This window comes from Abramis brama (genome assembly GCF_963993115.1).
Source record: "Abramis brama genome assembly, chromosome: 4".
Lineage (NCBI taxonomy): Eukaryota > Metazoa > Chordata > Actinopteri > Cypriniformes > Leuciscidae > Abramis > Abramis brama.
The window spans coordinates 35,356,861-35,378,296 of record NC_139966.1 but is presented as its reverse complement, the minus strand read 5'-3'; the positions used below and the strand labels follow the sequence as shown (position 1 = coordinate 35,378,296).

At 37.9% G+C, this 21,436-nt stretch overlaps 1 protein-coding gene across 1 annotated transcript in view; it reads left to right on the top strand.

Annotated features, from left to right (window-relative positions):
• LOC311081077 (uncharacterized protein) overlaps positions 1-18,779 on the top strand; it is a 38,039-nt gene extending 19,260 nt beyond the window's left edge. The window contains exons 5-9 of the mRNA XM_084111474.1: positions 14,721-14,831; positions 14,940-15,060; positions 15,412-15,685; positions 16,333-16,385; positions 16,478-18,779. Of these exons, the coding sequence (XP_083967600.1) occupies positions 14,721-14,831; positions 14,940-15,060; positions 15,412-15,685; positions 16,333-16,385; positions 16,478-17,697 (1,779 nt within the window). The 3' untranslated portion in view covers positions 17,698-18,779. The remainder of the gene's footprint in view (positions 1-14,720; positions 14,832-14,939; positions 15,061-15,411; positions 15,686-16,332; positions 16,386-16,477) is intronic.
• Positions 18,780-21,436: the final 2,657 nt, after the last annotated feature.

Below are 21,436 nucleotides of genomic sequence, written 5' to 3'. Positions count from 1 at the left end.
GTTTCACGCTGTCAATGCAGTGGTCTGCGTTGCGCTGATCTTATTCACACTATTGAGTGTAGTAGGTGCAGCATTCTAACATTGAGTCATAATGAGCTGTTTGTGAAGAAATTATCTGCTTCCAAATTATGTCATTTTAATCACGAAATTGAAACATTAAAAAACAATTCGCTCTTTATGGTGTGCGAGTGATAGAGCGCGGCAGCAACGAACCATCAGCTTGCAGCGTAACAACATTGAATGCTCGGCCGAACAGCTGATCATAGCTGTACAGGGCGCCTTATTATTTTTCATCTCCATAAATATATCTAGTAGTAAAGCTAATGCAAGGGCTAGAAATCAATTAATCTTTTGCTGATACTTCCTTGTCATCATGGAGAGCGCAGTTCATGGTTGCATAACTTGCATAGCAACGACAGACTTGGGAGAGCAAGCGCGAAAGGAGACAGCGGCGCCCGCGCTTTACACTTGTTTTTACACATCTAAGGTGCGTTCCATTCGACAGGGTCCATACGCAGTGTTCACTGCTCCCCTACTCCCTGAGCACGGTATATCAGTTGAAGTGGACTTCACTGACAATAACCGCTCATTTGAAACGCCCTGCAAACGTCATCAAAGAAAGTCAACTACGGGGTCGCGCAGATTATGATATAACATAAATATATATAGGACTACATTCATATTTTAATTTTTATTATTATATTATATATTTACAAGTATATTGCACTATTTTACAACTACCTAAAATAAAATCACTTTACTTCACAAACTAGCTAAGCTGGCTGCATTCACTGAGGTAAATTATAATCATCAAAAATAGTATATGTAATATTCACAACAATAACCGTTAAAAATACTGTCATTTAACAATGGCGAAATGTATGAATACTTACACACACGTTAGTTATGACCGTTTTGACTGGTGATGACGTGGTGCGCGAAATGACAGTTGGGTGATCATCGCTCTCCACTTTCTGTGAAGTGATGTATCGATGTTCCCTTATTCCCTATGCCGTGCGCAGTGCCCTTCGAACTGAACATGTTCGCTCCCTTCGGATTGGAATCTCACTTAAGATGGCGGCATACCCTGTGAAGTCCACTTCGCAGTCCACAACGCACCTCTAGAGCGACGTTGTTGATTGTTTGAGCATGTGACCTTGTTTTCTATTGTTATGCACAGCATATTTCCCGTGCGCACAAACACAGCCACAGACAATGAATTGTTTGTTCGGTTAGCGAAGAAGAGCATGATATATTTTGTATAAAGGTTTTTTTTTGTTGTTGTTGTTATTAACTGTTTGAGAACTGGAAATGCACAATTCATGCATACAAATCTGTATATATTAATAAATGAAGATGATTAAATTAGACCGATGCAAAAAACGAAATTCAGGCTCTGCATTTATTAAGACAAACCTAGTAAAAACGAATGCAGTCTATACACTGACTTGTTTGCCAAATGATGTAAAATTTTGTAATGTTTATTATCTTGTACATCCTCACATTGGAGTCTCGAGTTAATGTACAAAGTTTGGTTTCGATACGTGACAGCGTTCCTGAAATATGAACTACTTCCTGTTTTGGCGACTACGCCGCTGATTTCGTTTGGCTGTGACGGGCAAACGCTTCCGAAAATCTAAAATCCAGTAACTTTTGTGAGGCTTGGTCCAAGGATCATGTACGTCCAGTTTCGTGAAGTTCGGACCAAATTTGTGACCTGTGAAAATTTAGTTTCGCTTTCTGTTGAATCCACTATGGCGGACGAACGACATGGACTCGTGATGTCACCTTCGCGAGCAACTTACACCGGTACTGACCGTACGTTTTAAAGTTGGAACGGTGTCTCTGTCTCAAAGGGCCTAGGCGCAGGAGCTGGCCAAAATGTATCTCCCGGGAATAATAATAATAATAATAAGAAGAAAACTTAAGAAGAACAATAAGTGTGCTGCTTTCAGCAAGCACACTTAATTACGTGAGAATTTTTTGTCCAATAATTAGAATCTCTGTTTTTTCAGAATTTAGTAGGAAGTTGCTAGTCATCCAATTTTTTTATATCAGCTATGCATTCCGTTAATTTTGTGAATTGGTAAGTTTTGTCAGGGCGTGAAGAAATATAGAGCTGCGTATCATCAGCATAACAGTGAAAACTAATGCCATGCTTCTTAATGATATCTACTAAGGGTAACATGTACAGAGTGAACAGCAACGGTCCTAGTACTGAGCCTTGTGGTACACCATACTGAAATTTGATCGATAAGACATCACTTCATTTACTGCTACAAACTGATAATGGTCAGATAAGTATGATTTAAACCATGCTAATGCAATTCCATTAATGCCAACATCATTTTCAAGTCTATTTGACAGAAAAGGTAGATTCGAGATCGGCCTGTAATTGACTAATTCTGTATGATCAAGTTGCGTTTTTTTAACAAGCGGTTTAATCATAGCCAGCTTAAAAGTTTTTGGTATGTATCCTAATGACAAAGATGAAATAATGATATTAAGAAGAGGATCTATGACCTCTGGAAGCATCTCTTTCAATAGCTTACTCGGTATAGGGTCTAACATACATGTTGTCGATTTAGATGATTTAACAAGTTTAGTAAATTCTTCCTCTCCTATAGCAATGAATGAATCGAATTTTTCCTCAAGGAGACTACAGTGCACTGCCTGATGCAGTACTGTAGTAGACGGTTGCATAGTTATAATTTTACTCCGTGATGTTATCAATCTTGTAAGTAAGTTCATAAAGTCATTACTGCTGTGCTGCTTGGAAACGTCTGGGAATGAAGCTTTATTTTTCGTTAGTTTAGCCACTGTTTCAAATAAATACCTAGGGTTTTGTTTATTTTCTTCTAATAGGGTTGAAAAATAAGCAGATCTAGCAGCTTTTAAGGCCTCTCTGTATGCAATCGTGCTCTCTTTCCATGAAATGCAAAATACCTCTAGTTTTGTTTTCTTCCAGTTGCGCTTCATTTTTTTGGCTACTCTCTTAAGGGCCTGAGTGTGCTCGTTGTACCACGGCGTTGGACTACTTCCTTCAATCTTCTTTAAGCGCAACGGAGCAACTGTGTCTAAAGTGCTGAAAAAAAGAGAAAGTTAAAAGTTTCTGTCGCAATATCTAGTTCTTCTAAGCTATCTGGGATGCTGAGATGATGAAACTGATCAGGAAGATTATTAATAAAGCAATCTTTAGTGGCAGAAATGATAGGTCTAACATATTTGTAACACAGAGTCGGCTTTGCAGCCTTGGCTAAATTAAGTTTACATGAGACTAGATAATGATCTGAGATGTCATTGCTCTGCTGCAGAATTTCAACAACATCAACACTGATTTCATGTGAAAATATTAGATCTAGAGTATGATTACGACAATGAGTAGGTCCTGACACGTGTTGTCTAACTCCAATAGAGTTCAGAATGTTTTTAAATGCCAATCCCAATGCATCTTTTTGTTATCTACATGTATATCACCAACAATTAGGACTTTATCTGCAGCCAGTACTAACTCTGATAGAAAGTCAGCTAATTCTTTGATAAAGTCTGTATGGTGGCCTGTATACAGTAGCCAGCACACATCTCAAACGTGATTTATCGTTTACACTAGATAGTGTTACGTTAAGCACCAACACTTCAAAAGAATTATATTTGAAACTAGACTTCTTAGTAATTCTGAAGATATAACTATAAATTACAGCAACACCTCCCCCTATGCCTTTCAGACGAGGTTCATTTTTATAACAGTAATCTTGGGGGGTGGACTCATTTAAAGTAATGTAATCGTTTGGTTTTAGACAGGTTTCTGTCAAACACAGTACATCTAAGTTATAATCTGTAATCATATCATTAACAATAAGTGCTTTTGAAGTAAGGGATCTAATTCAGCAACCCAAGTTTTATCATTTGTTCATCTGTATTATATCGTTTTTTTATTTGTTGAACATCAATTAAATTTTTACCCTTAAATGGGTTTAGGAGTTTTTTGTATGTCCTAATTCGGTGAACAGACACAGTCTCTATATAATATCTAGGTGAAAGAGTCTCTATATGATGGGATTTATCTGACCTCAGTGACGCGAGGCAGCTAGCAGACGGTCAGTTTAGCCAGTCTGTCTGCTTCCTGACCTGAGCCCCAATTCATTCTGTCAAGAACATTGAGTGAATTTTCTCTGTCTTTTGTTTGAATAGTATAGAGATGGCAGATATAGTATATAGTATAGCATAGAATAGTATAGAGATATAGAGTCGTCTTGCGCGTGAATGGCTTAAAATCACATTAAAATCACTTTCTTTGTGAGCACGCTTTGGATGTGTGGCAGCATTAAAGTCATATTAAAGTGCACACAAAGGAATCGATAAGAGGAATTGAATTTTTAATTTTATAACAAGTATCCGATTCCTGACCTCAAGTATTTTCGATTCCCAACCCTAGTCTTGTGCGAAGTCTGTTGACCGTTAGGCCAGCTGCTGAGAAAGCGCGTTCTGATGGGACGGATGTTGCTGGTATGCATAAATACCCCTTTGCCAGCCGAGACAATGCTATTCTATTGGACTTGTCAAGCGAAGGAGGCTGTTCTCTAAGAAAGTTTTCGCTTTCCGAGATGTTGATACACCGTTCATTGTAATTACTTCCGAGAAGCAATCGAAAGGGCTCTTTTCCCGTCACCACTTCCTGCTCGGGCCTGCTGCGCGCTTTGAGTAACTCGACTGTTTGCATTTTCTGTATGGGACCTGGTCAGAACCACAGTATGCCATTTCGCGCAGCTTTGCGTTGGCAGCCAGCCTCTCTGATGTCGTTAGAAAACCTAGATGTTTGTGTCTGGCATCCAGCATCGTCGCTTTCATGGATGGTTTTGATGGGAGTGTGCTAGAGTGAACCTAAAGTAACACATTTAAACGATTAGGTGGCGCATCCCCCTATGAAATTATTTTGTATGCATGTTTCTCAAAACGTCTCTTACATGCATGCGTTGGGCCAATGAGTTTGTCATGCACTGTTGCTTTGAACTCCAAAATCCGAGCGCTGTTCTCTTCATTTCTCTTAAGATGTGAATGTAAGAGGCCGTTCGTGATAGGATAGATATTTGAGATGGACACATAAGATTCTGAAGACATTACAGTCGTGGCACACTTTAATGCTGCCAGCACAGGTGTCACATCCATCAGCTGCCAGTAATCATCTTTGAGCTCAAGGATTCTGGCATCCGCTAACTCGGTGACAGTGTGGTCAGACAGTACTGTCTCTGCCCACCTTTTTGACAGAGGCATGTTTATCAGACAAGCTCTCTGTAAGCAGGACCGCACACTTAGGAGTCTGCCATTCAGAGTCTATGCAATGACATTTGATTATGTAGCTTTCCCTTGTTACAATTTCCAAGGGAAATTGTCCCTTGTCCCATAACGATCTTCTAACTGGCTGGTTATCGTGGCTCTTGATGGTATGTTGTAGTCTGGCTGAATGAAATTGATCAACTCTCGAAAACCACCACCTTTGATGACAAATAAAATTATCGGCATTTGAAATAAAATGATCCCAAACAAAACTTTTGCTTGCTCGCTTCATTTTTCCCCTCGCATCTGCTGTACGTGGTTTGGCATAAGCCGCATGCGTTTGAAACTATGCACGTTAATGATGACCATGCTTAATCGACCATTGATAAGGTTTATTGATTAAAAGGATTATCGACAATTAATCGACCGTTGATTAATCGTTGGCATCCCTAGTATTGATTAATTTGATTAATCCATGTATTTCAAAAACTTATAAAAAGTATTTTTGTTGGAACTGTAGTAACTTGGTTTGGGTATCGAAAATCAATTCCAATTCTGAAATTGGATACTTAAGATCAGGAATCAGATACTTGTTCGATTACGCTTATCGATTCCTGTGTGCGGATTTTGATCTGATTTAAAACCATTCAAGTCCAAGAAGACAAGAAAGAACTAAATTCGGTACTCATGAACTGTTCTTTTTTGCGTTGTCTTGCACTTGAAAGAAGATTTTTATATAAATCGCCATTATGCCACTTCTCACAAAGAAATGTGAGAGTTTCTCTCACCTCATATAGGCCTATACAAGGTAAAATACAAAATCAGCCAAATCTTTTTGAGTCAATTGACCCTTCGCAGGGAGTTTGATTGACAGGCGATCTGACCAATCATAATCCGCCGAATCTGCCATTTTTGTCCGACAAAGCAGTCAGGAGAGTTAGTAGACTAACGTTAGAGAATTTGAACTTGAAAAACGGAGTGTACTGATGTCTTTCCGTGGTTAAAACAACATGCTATAAATTAACTAGAAGGAAGAGATGATCGATTCACGAGCAGCTTTAACTGAGACTCTACAGCGATCTGTCAGACACATTAAAGAGCCACAAAACGGTATTTATTGTTTAAATTTCTTAAAAAAAAGACCAAATTTGAAAGTTGAGGCTTTGTTTCATATCAAAAGTAACCTGGTCTGTCCTGTCTGTCAGCGCGTTGTCATTTTCCTCTCTCCTCCGCAATGTATTTTTCACTGCGTGAGAACATGGTGTGTCGTGAGAGTGGTGTAGCTTGCCGGACATAGCAACAGTAACTAAAGGGGGTGGGGGTGGTCAATTGTGCACCAGCAGGAGAGGCCACAAGTTTCTTATTGAGACTAGCCTTATTGATTGTGGAAATGTTGTCTGAACTGAACGCTAAATTCATGTGTTTGGGGGGTGCTTAATTATAGAAATGTATGCACTGAATTGTTATATATCCTATATACAGTTAAAAATAATGCTGCGTGTTTCAAGGCACTTCAGTGGGCCTTTAAAAATATTGCCTACTGATACAGCAAAGACAATGTCGGCAGTATTGACGGCAAAATAGGCTTCAGAATATTTCGTTCTGTATTGACAGGTGCAATATTTGAAAATCGATAATTATTTATTATTATTTAAAAAAAATTACATTTATATCTGTATTTGTCAAAACCTGGAGACTTTCAAACATCAAAATGTCATTCATTAATATGTATTCATGTCAAAATGACATATAAACATATTTTCCTATTCTATTTTGCCTGGAAACGCTTCCAACACGCTTGCTTCGCATGCGCGCGTTTTCGGCGTGGCTCGAGCCGTGCCTGAGACGTGCGTCACACAGGCAGTGTGCAAGCTCTAACCTGTTAACATGGGAGCCGAAATAAAAATGGACACGCAATGCAGCTGACACGCTCACGCCACGCAGTCAGTGTGTAGCCGGCCTAAGAATCTGTTATCTCCTTGACAAATAATTTATGCCACTGCCTACTGCTACTGTTATCTTTTTTTATTTATTTATTTTTTTACCTTCAAACACCTTAAAATGCACGTGTCGATGAGGAAAATAAAAATGTTCATGCCCACGAACTCCCATAGCAGGATCACTATAGCAAGGACCTCGGTATTTATAAAATCCTGTGTATGGCCCTGCTCATGCTGTTAATTTTTCATTTAATCAACATAAATGGTTAATTATATGTACGTCTACATCACAAAGAGTCAAGTCTTGTAAAAGCATTAGATTGAAAACACTGAAATTTCATAAAGTGTGTAAATAATAGAAACGCAGTTCAAATGGCCTTTCTTTAAATGCTAATTACAAGAAGAAGAAAGAACTGGTCTTAAACTGGGTGTGACAGTCTGTGGAATGGGGTTTGGCCGAGGAATTTTTTTCAGTCAAATTTTTTTTTTTTTTTTTTTTTGCTTTAACCCCAGTAACACTAATATAGTAATGTATATGCACGTTTGTGTGTGTTACATTCAGTCCAGTACTTCTGTATCTTCAGTGTCGCTGGTCATATTTCTTAAGTGAAAAAAATGTGATGTCCGCAACACTGCTCTTTGCTCTTTGCCCTTTTTTGAGATGTGTGGGTTTGTGGAGGGTTTGTGCTCCACAAACGCACACATCTCAAAAAAAGGGCAAAGAGCAGTGTTGTGGACATCACATTTTTTTCACTTTATTAGTTCCTTTTGTCCTGCACCTGCCAGAAGGTGGGATGTGCACACAATTACTTTTTTAATCATATTTCTTGATTCCCAGGGGTTAAACCCTGGGCGACGTCGTCTTTGGCCGCTGGTCCACCACCTCTCTACTGCCAGTCTGGCGTCAAAGTGCTTAAGAGCTGGGCCCTCCACAGATAAAAACATCAGTCGCTGGAGCTGGACTGGGTTTAGGCTGGTCCTCCAATCAGACTTCACCCGTTTAATGGTGGAGAATCCTCTCTCACACACTGCTGTGTTGACTGGTAGGACCAGATAGACATTCATAAGAGGCACCAGATTCTTGAACCTTGCACGCCTTTCCTCTGAAAAGCATGACATGAAGCTGTAAGTTTCTCAGTACAGGAACTTAAAGAAGGGACGAATGTTCATACTGAAATAGTCCTGTAAAATACGCAGAATACAAGGATTCAGAATTTAACCTTCATTCCTGTCAGTACAGTACTACACACACCTTACATCAGGATATTAAAAAATGTGTCCCTCATCGGGACAGCTGATCTGCCCCAGGCAAATGATTTGTAACTTTGGAAGTCAGACAGAACATCCTCAGTGCAAATTCCCTCTCTAGACAGAAGACCACTGAAGTGTTCTGTTAGTGCTCTGACATCTTCCTGACCACTCTCCCTGAACTGCATACATGACTGAGGTCTGATTTCTCACATTGTGGCCAGCCAGATGGAACTAATGCCCTAAACCTGCTGATGGGACTGTCCCTTTCTAGGTCCTTCATCCTCTCCTCTAAATGTAAGATGATGGCATCTATTTGGACCATAACAAATGGCCAATGTGCATAATTTACTTGCATAATACTCCATTTCTTACCAATCACTTTTGCCCTCTCTTCCTTCATGGCTGGTGGTGATGCAGGAAACTTTACTCCTTTGTACTCCCCATTTTTTTCTCACTGCCTCATAAACATAACTCAGTTGTGGGCCCATTTTAGGGCAGTCATGTTCCAGAAGCATTTTTCAGTGCTCTCAATTGCTTGACAGATAATAGTTGTGTATTTTTGGAACTCCTTGCTTAATTATGTTAGTTGGTCCATTGTGTCACACATGAAGTTTAGTAACAAGACGTTGTTGATGTTACGCAAGTAGTTTGTAACTTGATTTGCCCGGCCCACAATTGTCGGTGATGGTTGGTTCTTTCCACACTCAGCAGGTCTTCAAAATGGGTCACAAAAATCAGGTAACTGTCACACAAAATCTACAAAACAAACAACAACAAAAAAAGCCTAAATAAGGTCCATGTGCTTGTTCTGATTTCCATTAAAATTTTAAAACACTGCTGAAAAGGATTTTTCACTCACCTTTGTTGCACGATGCACATATGGCAGGCATCGAGCTCCATGCAGGTTAGATAGCTTAAGTACCTTCTCCTCCAGAGCCTCTGTGATTAGGTGGAGCTCTCTGAGGGCCTTTGGGGAGTAGTGGTACTTCTCATAAATCTGCCTCAAGGTTGTCTGAAGTTTAGCCATGTTGCAATCTTCTTTAATTGCTTTCATAACACCAAGCTTCAAGCGATGAGTGACACAGTGAATTGATATAAGGTGAGGGTAGGGCTGGGCGATATGATCAAAATCTCAATATAGTACCTTTTCTGTAAATTCAATCTATTAATAGTTCATATATACAGACCCTTTCCAAAAAATTTGAATGTCATGGAAAAGCTTATTTATTTCCATAGTTCCATTCAAAGCGTTAAACTTCCATAGATTATAGATTCAGGGCCCACAACTTAAACGATTTCAAGTATTTAGTTGTTTATTTGTACATAAGTTGGGCTTCCAGTTCATAAAACCCACGAAAACAGGATTTCAAAAAATTAGAATATTACATGAAATCACACAGTAATTACACAGCGATACCATGGTCATTGAACCAGGTTTTGGTTATTTTGGCAGTGTAAAAATATGATTTGAATATAAAACACTTTTCAAAAACAAATTATTACAGACCCAACATAAAATATTGATATATAAAATGGCAAATGTAAACATTGTACTTTCAAGTTTAAAATGTAGCAGTAATCAGGGCTCCGAACCAATTTTGACAGGAACATAACCAGAAATGGAAACAAAATCAAATTTAATCATTCTGAATAGAAACGCTTATTTGAAATGGCCATTAACCGGTTAAAAACGTAATTTTATCGTTCTGTTTAATATTTTAATTTGGCAGTCAACCAATCACAAATTAAAATAGTAGCCTACAGACTATGCAAATGTGATATTGACGCATAGCCTATCCAACGTGAGTGAAATGGCCTCGCTCAGCTGTCAAGTCATCATAGGGAAGTCGCAATGGCAATGCGCTGGCCTTAGTTTTTTCGAGGATATATAGGTCACCATCTGTCAAACAATTAGGCCTACATTTCAGTGAAACTGATTAACAGGTAATATGCAGCTTGTTGTGTGTTTTTTTTTTTTTAAACCAGCGAAAATTGCAGGATAGTGTAGAACATGAATTCACACGTCACATCACACACTTAAAACGCTTCTGTGAACGGAGAAAATAGAATAAAACCAAATATATAAAACTAATATATAGACCTATATGCGAAATATATTTTACTTAAATAATTACAGATTAACAAAACAAAATGAAAATTTTTGCTGTTTCGGTTTATTGTGACTGGCTCCAAAGTTCACAGAAAGGAAACCGAGACGGCAGAAAACGGCATCCTGCTATTTTTCTGTATTTAAAAAAAAGCTTTACAGTTTTGAATCATGTCTTGCTTCCATCCGTATGACCATAAATTACGGAGTAATAACAGGTTCCTCAGAAGGACAAAAATTCCCGTGGTCACGCCAGCGCCTCTCGTGCACACACAACATTTTCTAGCATTGCTAACATCGCAGCCTGTTCATTATCAAAATAAAATAGTCAACCAAACATAGAAAGTGTAGCAAATTAGCTCAAAATTTTATATATATATATACATACACAGTGAGGAAAATAAGTATTTGAACACCCTGCTATTTTGCAAGTTCTCCCACTTAGAAATCATGGAGGGGTCTGAAATTGTCATCGTAGATGCATGTCCACTGTGAGAGACATAATCTAAAAAAAAATATCCAGAAATCACAGTGTATGATTTTTTAACTATTTATTTGTATGATACAGCTGCAAATAAGTATTTGAACACCTGAGAAAATCAATGTTAATATTTGGTACAGTAGCCTTTGTTTGCAATTACAGAGGTCAAACGTTTCCTGTAGTTTTTCACCAGGTTTGCACACACTGCAGGAGGGATTTTGGCCCACTCCTCCACACAGATCTTCTCTAGATCAGTCAGGTTTCTGGGCTGTCGCTGAGAAACACGGAGTTTGAGCTCCCTCCAAAGATTCTCTATTGGGTTTAGGTCTGGAGACTGGCTAGGCCACGCCAGAACCTTGATATGCTTCTTACAGAGCCACTCCTTGGTTATCCTGGCTGTGTGCTTCGGGTCATTGTCATGTTGGAAGACCCAGCCTCGACCCATCTTCAATGCTCTAACTGAGGGAAGGAGGTTGTTCCCCAAAATCTCGCAATACATGGCCCCGGTCATCCTCTCCTTAATACAGTGCAGTCGCCCTGTCCCATGTGCAGAAAAACACCCCCAAAGCATGATGCTACCACCCCCATGCTTCACAGTAGGGATGGTGTTCTTGGAATGGTACTCATCATTCTTCTTCCTCCAAACACGTTTAGTGGAATTATGACCAAAAAGTTCTATTTTGGTCTCATCTGACCACATGACTTTCTCCCATGACTCCTCTGGATCATCCAAATGGTCATTGGCAAACTTAAGACGGGCCTTGACATGTGCTGGTTTAAGCAGGGGAACCTTCCGTGCCATGCATGATTTCAAACCATGACGTCTTAGTGTATTACCAACAGTAACCTTGGAAACGGTGGTCCCAGCTCTTTTCAGGTCATTGACCAGCTCCTCCCGTGTAGTTCTGGGCTGATTTCTCTCCTTTCTTAGGATCATTGAGACCCCACGAGGTTAGATCTTGCATGGAGCCCCAGTCCGAGGGAGATTGACAGTCATGTTTAGCTTCTTCCATTTTCTAATGATTGCTCCAACAGTGGACCTTTTTTCACCAAGCTGCTTGGCAATTTCCCCGTAGCCCTTTCCAGCCTTGTGGAGGTGTACAATTTTGTCTCTAGTGTCTTTGGACAGCTCTTTGGTCTTGGCCATGTTAGTAGTTGGATTCTTACTGATTGTATGGGGTGGACAGGTGTCTTTATGCAGCTAACGACCTCAAACAGGTGCATCTAATTTAGGATAATAAATGGAGTGGAGGTGGACATTTTAAAGGCAGACTAACAGGTCTTTGAGGGTCAGAATTCTAGCTGATAGACAGGTGTTCAAATACTTATTTGCAGCTGTATCATATAAATAAATAGTTAAAAAATCATATATTGTGATTTCTGGATTTTTTTTTTATAGATTATGTCTCTCACAGTGGACATGCACCTACGATGACAATTTCAGACCCCTCCATGATTTCCAAGTGGGAGAACTTGCAAAATAGCAGGGTGTTCAAATAATATTATATTATTTTCCTCACTGTATTATAATATTTTCCTCACTGTACATAAGGTACAAAATATTTTTTTATAAAGAGCTCATGCTCACCAAAGCTGAATTTGTTTGATCAAAAATACAGTAAAACTTGTAATATTGTGGAATAGTATTACAATTTAAAATCTTATTTGAATATATTTCAAAATGTAATTTATTCCTGTGTTGTCAAAGCTGAATTTTCAAATTCATTACTTCAGTTTCACATGATCCTTCAGAAATATGAAAACAGTTTTTGGAAACTATGATACATTTTTTCATGATTCTTTGATGAATAAATTCAAAAGAACAGCATTTATTTGAAACAGAAATCTTTTGTAACATTACACATGTTTTAAGGTCATTTTTGATCACTTTAATGCATCCTTACTGAAAAAAAATTCCGACCAACACATTTTTGAACAGCAGTGTACATTCAGTAGGTCATTATTGCAATATAAACACTGTCAGAGTGATCAACAAGGTATCTCTTCATTTACCAGTCAAAGACGGAGCAACTTTCTGCTCTTATGTTTACTCCGTGCACTGTCAAGGGCTTCATCATATCTGTCTCGGTACCGTCTTTGCAGCAATTATTTTACCGCAAATACTGCATCGCGCGCTGTTGGCATCGAGCCTGGAGAAATGTAGCCACACTTTTGATCGACTTTTCCACATCTTTAGGGTATTGTGAGTGTGTGTGCTCGCGTCTCATTGAGTATGTGCGCGAGTTTGTGTGTGTGTGCTCGAGTCTCATATGAGTATGTGCGCAGAGAGTTCCGCGCGTCTCGTGTGTGTAGAGTTTGCGTGTATGTTCGTGAGCGACTTCAGGCGTGTCGTCATTGTGCATTTCATACGTATTTGTTTGAGCACTGACGTTGACGAGTTAACCCCTTAGGTATCGAAATCTGGTACCGAAAAACAAGTCATTTTTCGATACTCGATAGTATCGAGGCAATTCGGTCGGTACCTAAAAAGTATCGAACTTGGTACCCAGCCCTACTATTAAATGAGTAGAAATATAATTATCTATAGACAAACACTGAATTCTTTCAGTCAAATAATTGTTGTGAAATAAACCTAATGTAGGGCAACCTGAAACCCTAAAACCCCTGGTTTAAACTTGGCGTTAAAATGACACTTACTTTTTATGTAGCTAATGCTACAGTAAGGCACTGGTGTTCACTTTCAGGAGGTGTAGGGTTGCTTTCTTCTCACAAAAAGAATGTGAAACATGTATGTTGCTTATATCATTTTCAGTTTTTAAATATAATTTACATTTATTTTACACACTTAAAATATCTGATCGAATATCAAATTTTATCACATATTCTTCAATATCGTGCAGTCCTAGTGCTCCTTTGTGCTCGATTTGTGCCCTGTACTGTAACTATCCTTCTTAACTAATAACCCCACTGTCTCCACACATAAATTGGGAATCAAACCCATGACCTTGGCATTGCAAGTGTATAATATGAGTGACATGATTAATGTTATTAGGCGCAATAAGTGAAGTAGGGCCTACTCACGCCTACAAGAAGCTGCCTCTCGGACAGCATGTAATCCCGATTTCAGTTCTGTTCCACAGCTTAAATGGCCAAATACATGCACAAAATTATGTCAAAATGCCTGTCTTGTGAGTATTCATGTATACGCAGTCAGCTATGTCTTAGGTGGAGTAAACAGTTGAAAAAGAAAGTGTGCGTGTGATTAATATATTGGATCTGTGCAGCTCTTAAATTGACAGCAGCCTAATAAACCTGCTTCCGTCTGTGTGCTTAATGTTAATCAAACAACAATAGACAAACAGAAAATCACTCACTGCTCTTGACAGAATAACTTTTGCAGCTTTAAAAATCTGTGTATATTTAATTCATACAGTAAAAAAATGACCTTGTCATTGCAAGTGTATAATGTGTAACTTTGTCAATGAATGTTCGTTCCCAATATGAATAGCTCTATAGGATTAATTTAAGTTTTCTCAAGCACGATTAATTTCAAAGGCTTGTGAATGTGCTAAAGACAATTAATGTTATTGATGTCCAGCCTGCAGCATAGGTGCTATGAACTGCAGTGGAAGTTGCAAAAAAATAATGGCTGTTTTTCAGATAGGTTTGCATGAAAACTTCAGGTGAAATTGTTTTTGTATTTCAGGAAGTATTTCCAGTCGAATATGGTCCTGACTTTGATAAAGCACTGCAAGTCCTTGTTGGCTTTTTCCTCTCCAGATTGGAGCAACTTCTGCCTGTACCAAACTTCAAACAGGTCTGATGATACACGCTTATCATATCTGAATGATTAAGGCCAGCTACTTGGTTATACAGAATTTGTTTGTGTTTGTAATGTGTGAAACTTGACTTTCTTTCATTTCAGCTTTCACTGTTGCTCAGCTGTCTCCCTGGGGAGCTAGATGCATGTGTGGACTCTGTTTGTAAATCACACAATTTGCTATCCTTGCTGCAAACAGATGTTTGTGGGACTTTGGAAAAAAATGGTAAAATCTAGTCCTTGAATATTAGTGTTATTCCATATGCTTTAGGTTGAACTTGGCTTGCTTGGTTAATCAGATATGTTAGAGAATTGTTTGACACAAACCTGAGATATCTACTTCGCCCAGCAAGCAGGTTTGAGAATTCTAATTCACTGCTTCTTTAATATAGCTGTATAAAGCTTTCTAGATAAAAATGGAAAATCACAAATTTATGTTGAGATATACCAAAACTTATCTGGCTAACCAAGGAAGCCCCAGATAAAGATTAAGACCCAATTCTATTACTAGAAAAATACAGTAATTAAGCACAATTGGTCAATGGCTAATTTTGTTTTCATATTTGTATTTTGAAAGTTCTTCCATCAATAGTTGAGGATCGAATAGTTTCATCATTGTCACTGCCACCTGTTGGCGACTCAGTCATAAACCAGCACAATGATGATGGAAAGTTACTGTCACTTGATTCTAAAAACCTGCCAAACCAACAACATGGTATGGACAAGGAGACTGTGACAGGTGATCCAAATGTCCAGGATGTGGGATCCAGCTCCAGCTGTGAATCATCAGAGTTCTCCAGAGACAGTGATGGAGAAAAGTTGACAAACTCAATTGCTGATGAATTGCAACGGTATGTTACCATATTACTAGGTGTGGGCAGAATTGTCAGCTAGTTATATAACAACCAGCTATTACTGAAGTTAACTAGATTGATTGATTATTTATTTATTTATTTATTTATTTAATTATTTTATCTTTAAGGAATAGTGCAAAAATCATTTCTATCACCCTCATGTCTTTAGATTTGTAATTATTTTTTTCTGTATGACACAAAGAAAGATATTTGAAGAATATTTCAGCTGTTTTTGTCCATACAATAAAAAGTCAATGGGGTCCAAGGTTCAAGGTCCAAAATCAGCAATATGGCCATTTTGTGTGATGAACACAGTGAAATTTAAGTAGTTTGTCACACTCAAATGAAGTCATTTTTCAGTGTTGGTGCTAATGGTGTAGGTGATCATTTTCTGATATGCAATTTCTGAGTGCATCTTGTGCCCAAAATTCCCCAAATTCTATAATTAAGATGATTACTGTCAGACTGTTGTCAAAATGTCTGCTTTGAGTAATATTCCCAATTATTAGTCTATTTGTGATTGAAAATCTCTGAGTGTCTATTTTTGAGGACTGAGCACATTACTACAAAATTTGCTCTGTAGTGTTCATGAATTAAGATATAAAATGTTTCATTGTAAAATATCCTGTTTATTCTTTTTGTAGGAGTAACTCAGAAGAGCCAAGTGTACCGTCATCCACCAATGATGCTCACAGAGGTACAGCCCTTCCGAATATCTGTCAAGATTCTCATTATACCTTTTCATCATCTATAGACTGAACCACTCCCATGTCCCATGTTTTCCTTTAGGTGATTTAATTTTTCAGACCGCTGTGCCACAGCGGCCTGCTGTCGACAACTTCCCAAACACACCTTCTAAAGGCTTCCACTATGCAGGCAGGACCGTACACAAATGTCAGCAGTGCACAAAATACTTCATCTATCGCTCTGATCTTGTCAAGCACCAGGAAATTCACACCCAGGCGGGGACACATGAGTGTCTTCAGTGTGGGCAAGTTTTTGACGATTTGACGCAGCTGGCGGCGCATAAGAGCACCAGCTGCAATACCAGAGTTTTTAAGTGCATCAAATGCACTGCCCACTTTAGATCCCTCAGGACCCTATACAGACACAACAGGATGCACAAAGAGAAAACCACACACAAATGCCCTGAATGTGGACGGCTGTTCACAAGTCTGTCAAGATTAGTCAGTCACCGGCGAGCTCACCGAACTCCCAGTGTTAAAAGGAACTATACCTGTAAACAATGCAACGAGACTTTCGGGTCGTACCGAGCCAGTTTAATCCACCAGAAGACTCATAAAGTTAAAGACGTCCACCAATCTAAACCGGAACGGCAGCCAGGAAAGTGTCGTTTTTGTGATTTGACATTTAGCGTCGACAGCGAATTAAGAAGCCACCTGAAGACACATGCAGAGTTCAGGCCATATATATGCGACCAGTGTGGGAAGTGCTTTTCGGCAAACAGCAGCCTACTCGCCCACCTCTCAAACCACACGGGCGAGAAACCTCTCCTTTGTTCGCAATGCGGAAAGCGGTTTTACAGCAAAATCCAATTAAAATCCCACATGAGATGTCATTCTGGCGAGCGGCCGCACGTTTGTCCGTACTGCGAGAAGCAGTTTTCACTATCTGGGAATTTGAAAATCCACATCAGAATTCACACTGGGGAGAAGCCGTACGTTTGTCATCAGTGCGGAAAGGGTTTTGTCTCTGCCGGATGCCTGCAGGTGCATCTGCGTTCTCACACGGGAGAGAAGCCGTATCAGTGTAAAATCTGCAACAAGAAATTTGTGGTTTCGAGTCACCTGACGGCTCACATGTGCTTTCACACCGGAGAGCGCCCACACTGCTGCTTACAGTGTGGGAAACGATTCATCCGGCGCTATGACTTGAGCAAGCACATGTACACTCATATTGGGAAGAGGCCATTCCCATGTCCTCTGTGCCCAAAGGCTTACACGTGCCGTACACACTTGAACAGGCACATGAAGAGCCACAGTGTTTGACTTGAATCATTTTGTCATCCTGAGTGCCTTGTGTGGGTTGAAAACAACTATGATCTTTAAAGTAATGGTTCAATCAAAAATTTAAATCCTGTCATTATTTACTCACCCTCATGACTAATGTCCATGTCCAAACCTGTTTACACTGTTGTTGTTTTTTCTGTGGATCAGAATTTTTTTAAAGAATCTGTCCACAGCTCTTTTCCAATTGACAGATCGTAATTGACCACATCTTTCAAGCTCTAAAAATGGCAAAAAGTCTGGAGAGTATCATTATAATCCATACAGTTTATGCATTATGTTCCAAGTCTTAAAACAGATGATTCCTTTCTGTGAGTGACAAATTGAAATTCAGGTTGTTTATTCAATGATAATATTCCCCTTCTTCTGAGCTGATCAGTCATTGAGTTGAGAACTAGATCAGTCTGATTTGTAAACCAAACCATATGATTTATTAAAAATAATTGTCTTAAAAAAAAGAAAGAAAACAGCTTAATGAAGGTGAGGTCACCCTTATGTTGTTCCAAACCTGTTTCTTTCATTGGAGCCCATCAACTGTTTGGTTACTGACATTCTTCAAAATATCTTTTGTGTTCAGCAGAAAAAGAAAATCATACAGTTTTGGAACAACATGAGGGTGTGTAAATGATGAAATTTTCATTTTTGGGTGAACTATCCCTTTAAGTTCCAGTCTGTTTTCCACACAAAACTAAGACTTAAGAAGACTAGCAGACATAAGAGTGAGTAAATAAGTTGGGGTGAACTGTCCCTTTAATTAAAATGTTTCAACTCTGTTTCCTTCTAATCTGAGGCTCTGCAGTTGTTAAAGTCATTTGAAGAACAGCTTCAACATTTTCTTGCATTACTAATGTGTAAAACAGTTTTGTGCCATGGATATTTTCTGTAGAAATATAGGTTTGGAGCCCACTGTTAGTTTTTCTTTTAGATTTAGGTTTTTCTAATATCATTTAAGATAGCATCATCCTCAGTATGCAACTATTAATGTAATGTGCTGAATATTTTAGCCTCATACTAAACTAAATAAATGTCAACAACTTAAAGTGGGAATTAAAAATCTCACAATATTGTGGTGCATGTCATTTTTTTATTATTTTATAAACAGCTGTGTAGCCTATTTTCTATTTGCATACATAAAAAGTAATTCTAGGTAGCAGTGATGTACAGTAAAATCAATCAAAAAAATAAAGGTTTGGCACATTAGGTATGTTTTTAAAATGCGGAAAAAGAAGAAAGCAACGAGAGACAAAGAAGCTGAAGGACCAGTTGAAGCATACAGGCTGTTATGACATCATCTGGATCCAATGCCATTTCATTATTCGTTCATTCATTCATTCATTTTAATTAACTAATTGTAATTTCCAAAAAAAATAAACTTTAAATCTTCATCAATAACTACAACTAAAGATTGTTTTAAAATGGTGTGTAAACTCACAAAAACAATGTCAGATGCTGCTCTGGCCCTTCTCTTCATATCAAAGTAAGTTATTGTCAATGAATGGCTAGTTCTAAGTTGTTGTAGACCTGACCTGCTAAAGAAAGATGTCTCCATCCCTCAGAAAAAGGTGCCACTCTCCTTTTCTCAAAATCTGGCTCAAAGTCTTCACAGTGTTCGTAGTTGTCTAACTGGGGCTCAGATCAGGAAGCAGACAGACGAGCTTTACCAACCGTATTGTTAGCTGGCTTGAGTTGTCAAGTAGCTCAAATAAATTACAACACATAGTGACTGCATCATCTAATTTAGAGACTGTGTCTGTTCTGCAGAATGCTTGTTAGCTCGTCTGAAAAAGAAAAGATGTTAACGGGAAAAGATCAAGATAATTATTTTCTAAAGTTTGAGCTTCTGAATATTAAATCACTCATCTGAATCACTAATTGTAAAATAAATGATTACTGATCATAAATTAGATGCACTCTGTTTGACAGAAACCTGGCTTAAATCAGATAAATATATTCGTTTAAATGAGTATCTCCCAGGTCATTGCTATAAACACGAGCCCTGCTTTGTTCTTGCTACAGACTTTCTTTAAGAATTAGCTGATTTTCTGTCAGATCTTGTAGTTTCTGTTGATAGAGATGTGATTGTAGATGATTTCAATGCTTGCATCGATAATGAAAATGATTTAAAATATTAAACATTTTAGAAGAATGTTTACTGACATTCTACCTTGTCTTATATGCGCTTAGCCAAGGTCACTCAGCCTGCTCAGCATTACCAAACTGGTAGAACTATTATTTGAATTACTAAAGATAACTTCATTAATAAAATTCCAGATCTATCGCAAATGCTCTGTGTATTGAAAGGAGCATTTCAAGGGATGAAAGAAGATTGTAACTGTTGTTGATTTTTTGGGCCTCTGCTCTTCTTCTTTACCTGAGCTCTGCCTTCCTAGAAAACTGGGTTAAAGCCGTAAGCCATACTGAATTCCCCAATGGCACCCTCTCTCTCTGGCTTTCTCAGGTAACATGCTACACACATCCTGGGTACAATTTACTGTGTTTTATTATCTTATACATATATTTTGTAGTCAAGTGTAATCATAACCAAATACTGGTTCTCAATCACTCAGCGATGTACTAGTGATTTTAAGAACGAATCACGATTCACAAAAAATTTTGTAATAAAATGTATTCTAAATATACCTAAAGATATAGGAACAACTGAAACCACACATACACAAAAAGCACTTGCTGCTTAACTGTGTGTCTCTGATACATATTTGTTATGGTAGGAATCCAAGAGAAACTAAGATCAGAATCACTTTTGGTCAGTTTTAGTGATGATAGTCATCATGCAGTGGCCTCATTTACTAATACCTGAAGTTTAATATCTGATTAAGTCGTTAACTATTAGTTGTTAATTTTGCACGCCAATACTGTGCTGTGAAACTCTGAAAGATTTTATGAAGTCATTATACAGAATTTTTTTTGACAGGATCATATAGACTGCCAGTCATTTGATTTTTTAAAGATTTTTTTACCAATGAAGGTATTTGATTTGATCGTAATAATTCAGGAAATACCTGTAAAATAAGTGTTTTTTCAGTTTATTTAAATTAATTTAATTTTATGGTTTTTGTTTGGCAGCCGTAGCTACCAGTCATTTGACCATTTCTTTACAATCTTTTTTTTTTTTTTTTTTTTTACAATGAAGGTATATGATCGTGACAATTCAGGAAATACCTGTAAAATAACAGTGTTTTTCAGTTTAATTAATTTAGGATGTTTTACTTTAATGTAACAGGGTTTTTTTGGGCTGCCAGTCATTCGACCATTTTATCATTTAAATGTTTTGTTATTTTTTAATTACAGATTATATTCATAATTTTACATACATTTTTATGTAATTTAAGAAAACAGAAAAAATACTGTATGATATTATTTATAATTTTAGAGTTTTGAGTACAATTTAAAATTTAAAGAAAATTAATGTAAAAAAAAAATCACAGTTATTTTCTGTAAAATTAGGATTTTCTTTTACAGTGCAAGTAAAACAGTGCGGGGACCGGATGGTCTGATTCCAGCCTTTTGCCAATAAACATTCATTAAATGATAAATTCTAGTCTTATTTTTGGATATTTTGAAGCAGAAGTGGCTGCTTTATAATAAACTTAATTATTTTTCTATTTAGATTCTATATTCAGAAACATAAGTTTTCAAACTTGAAACCTATTATTTTGTTAAATAAGATAAAACATTACATGATTACAGTTTCATCTTTTGT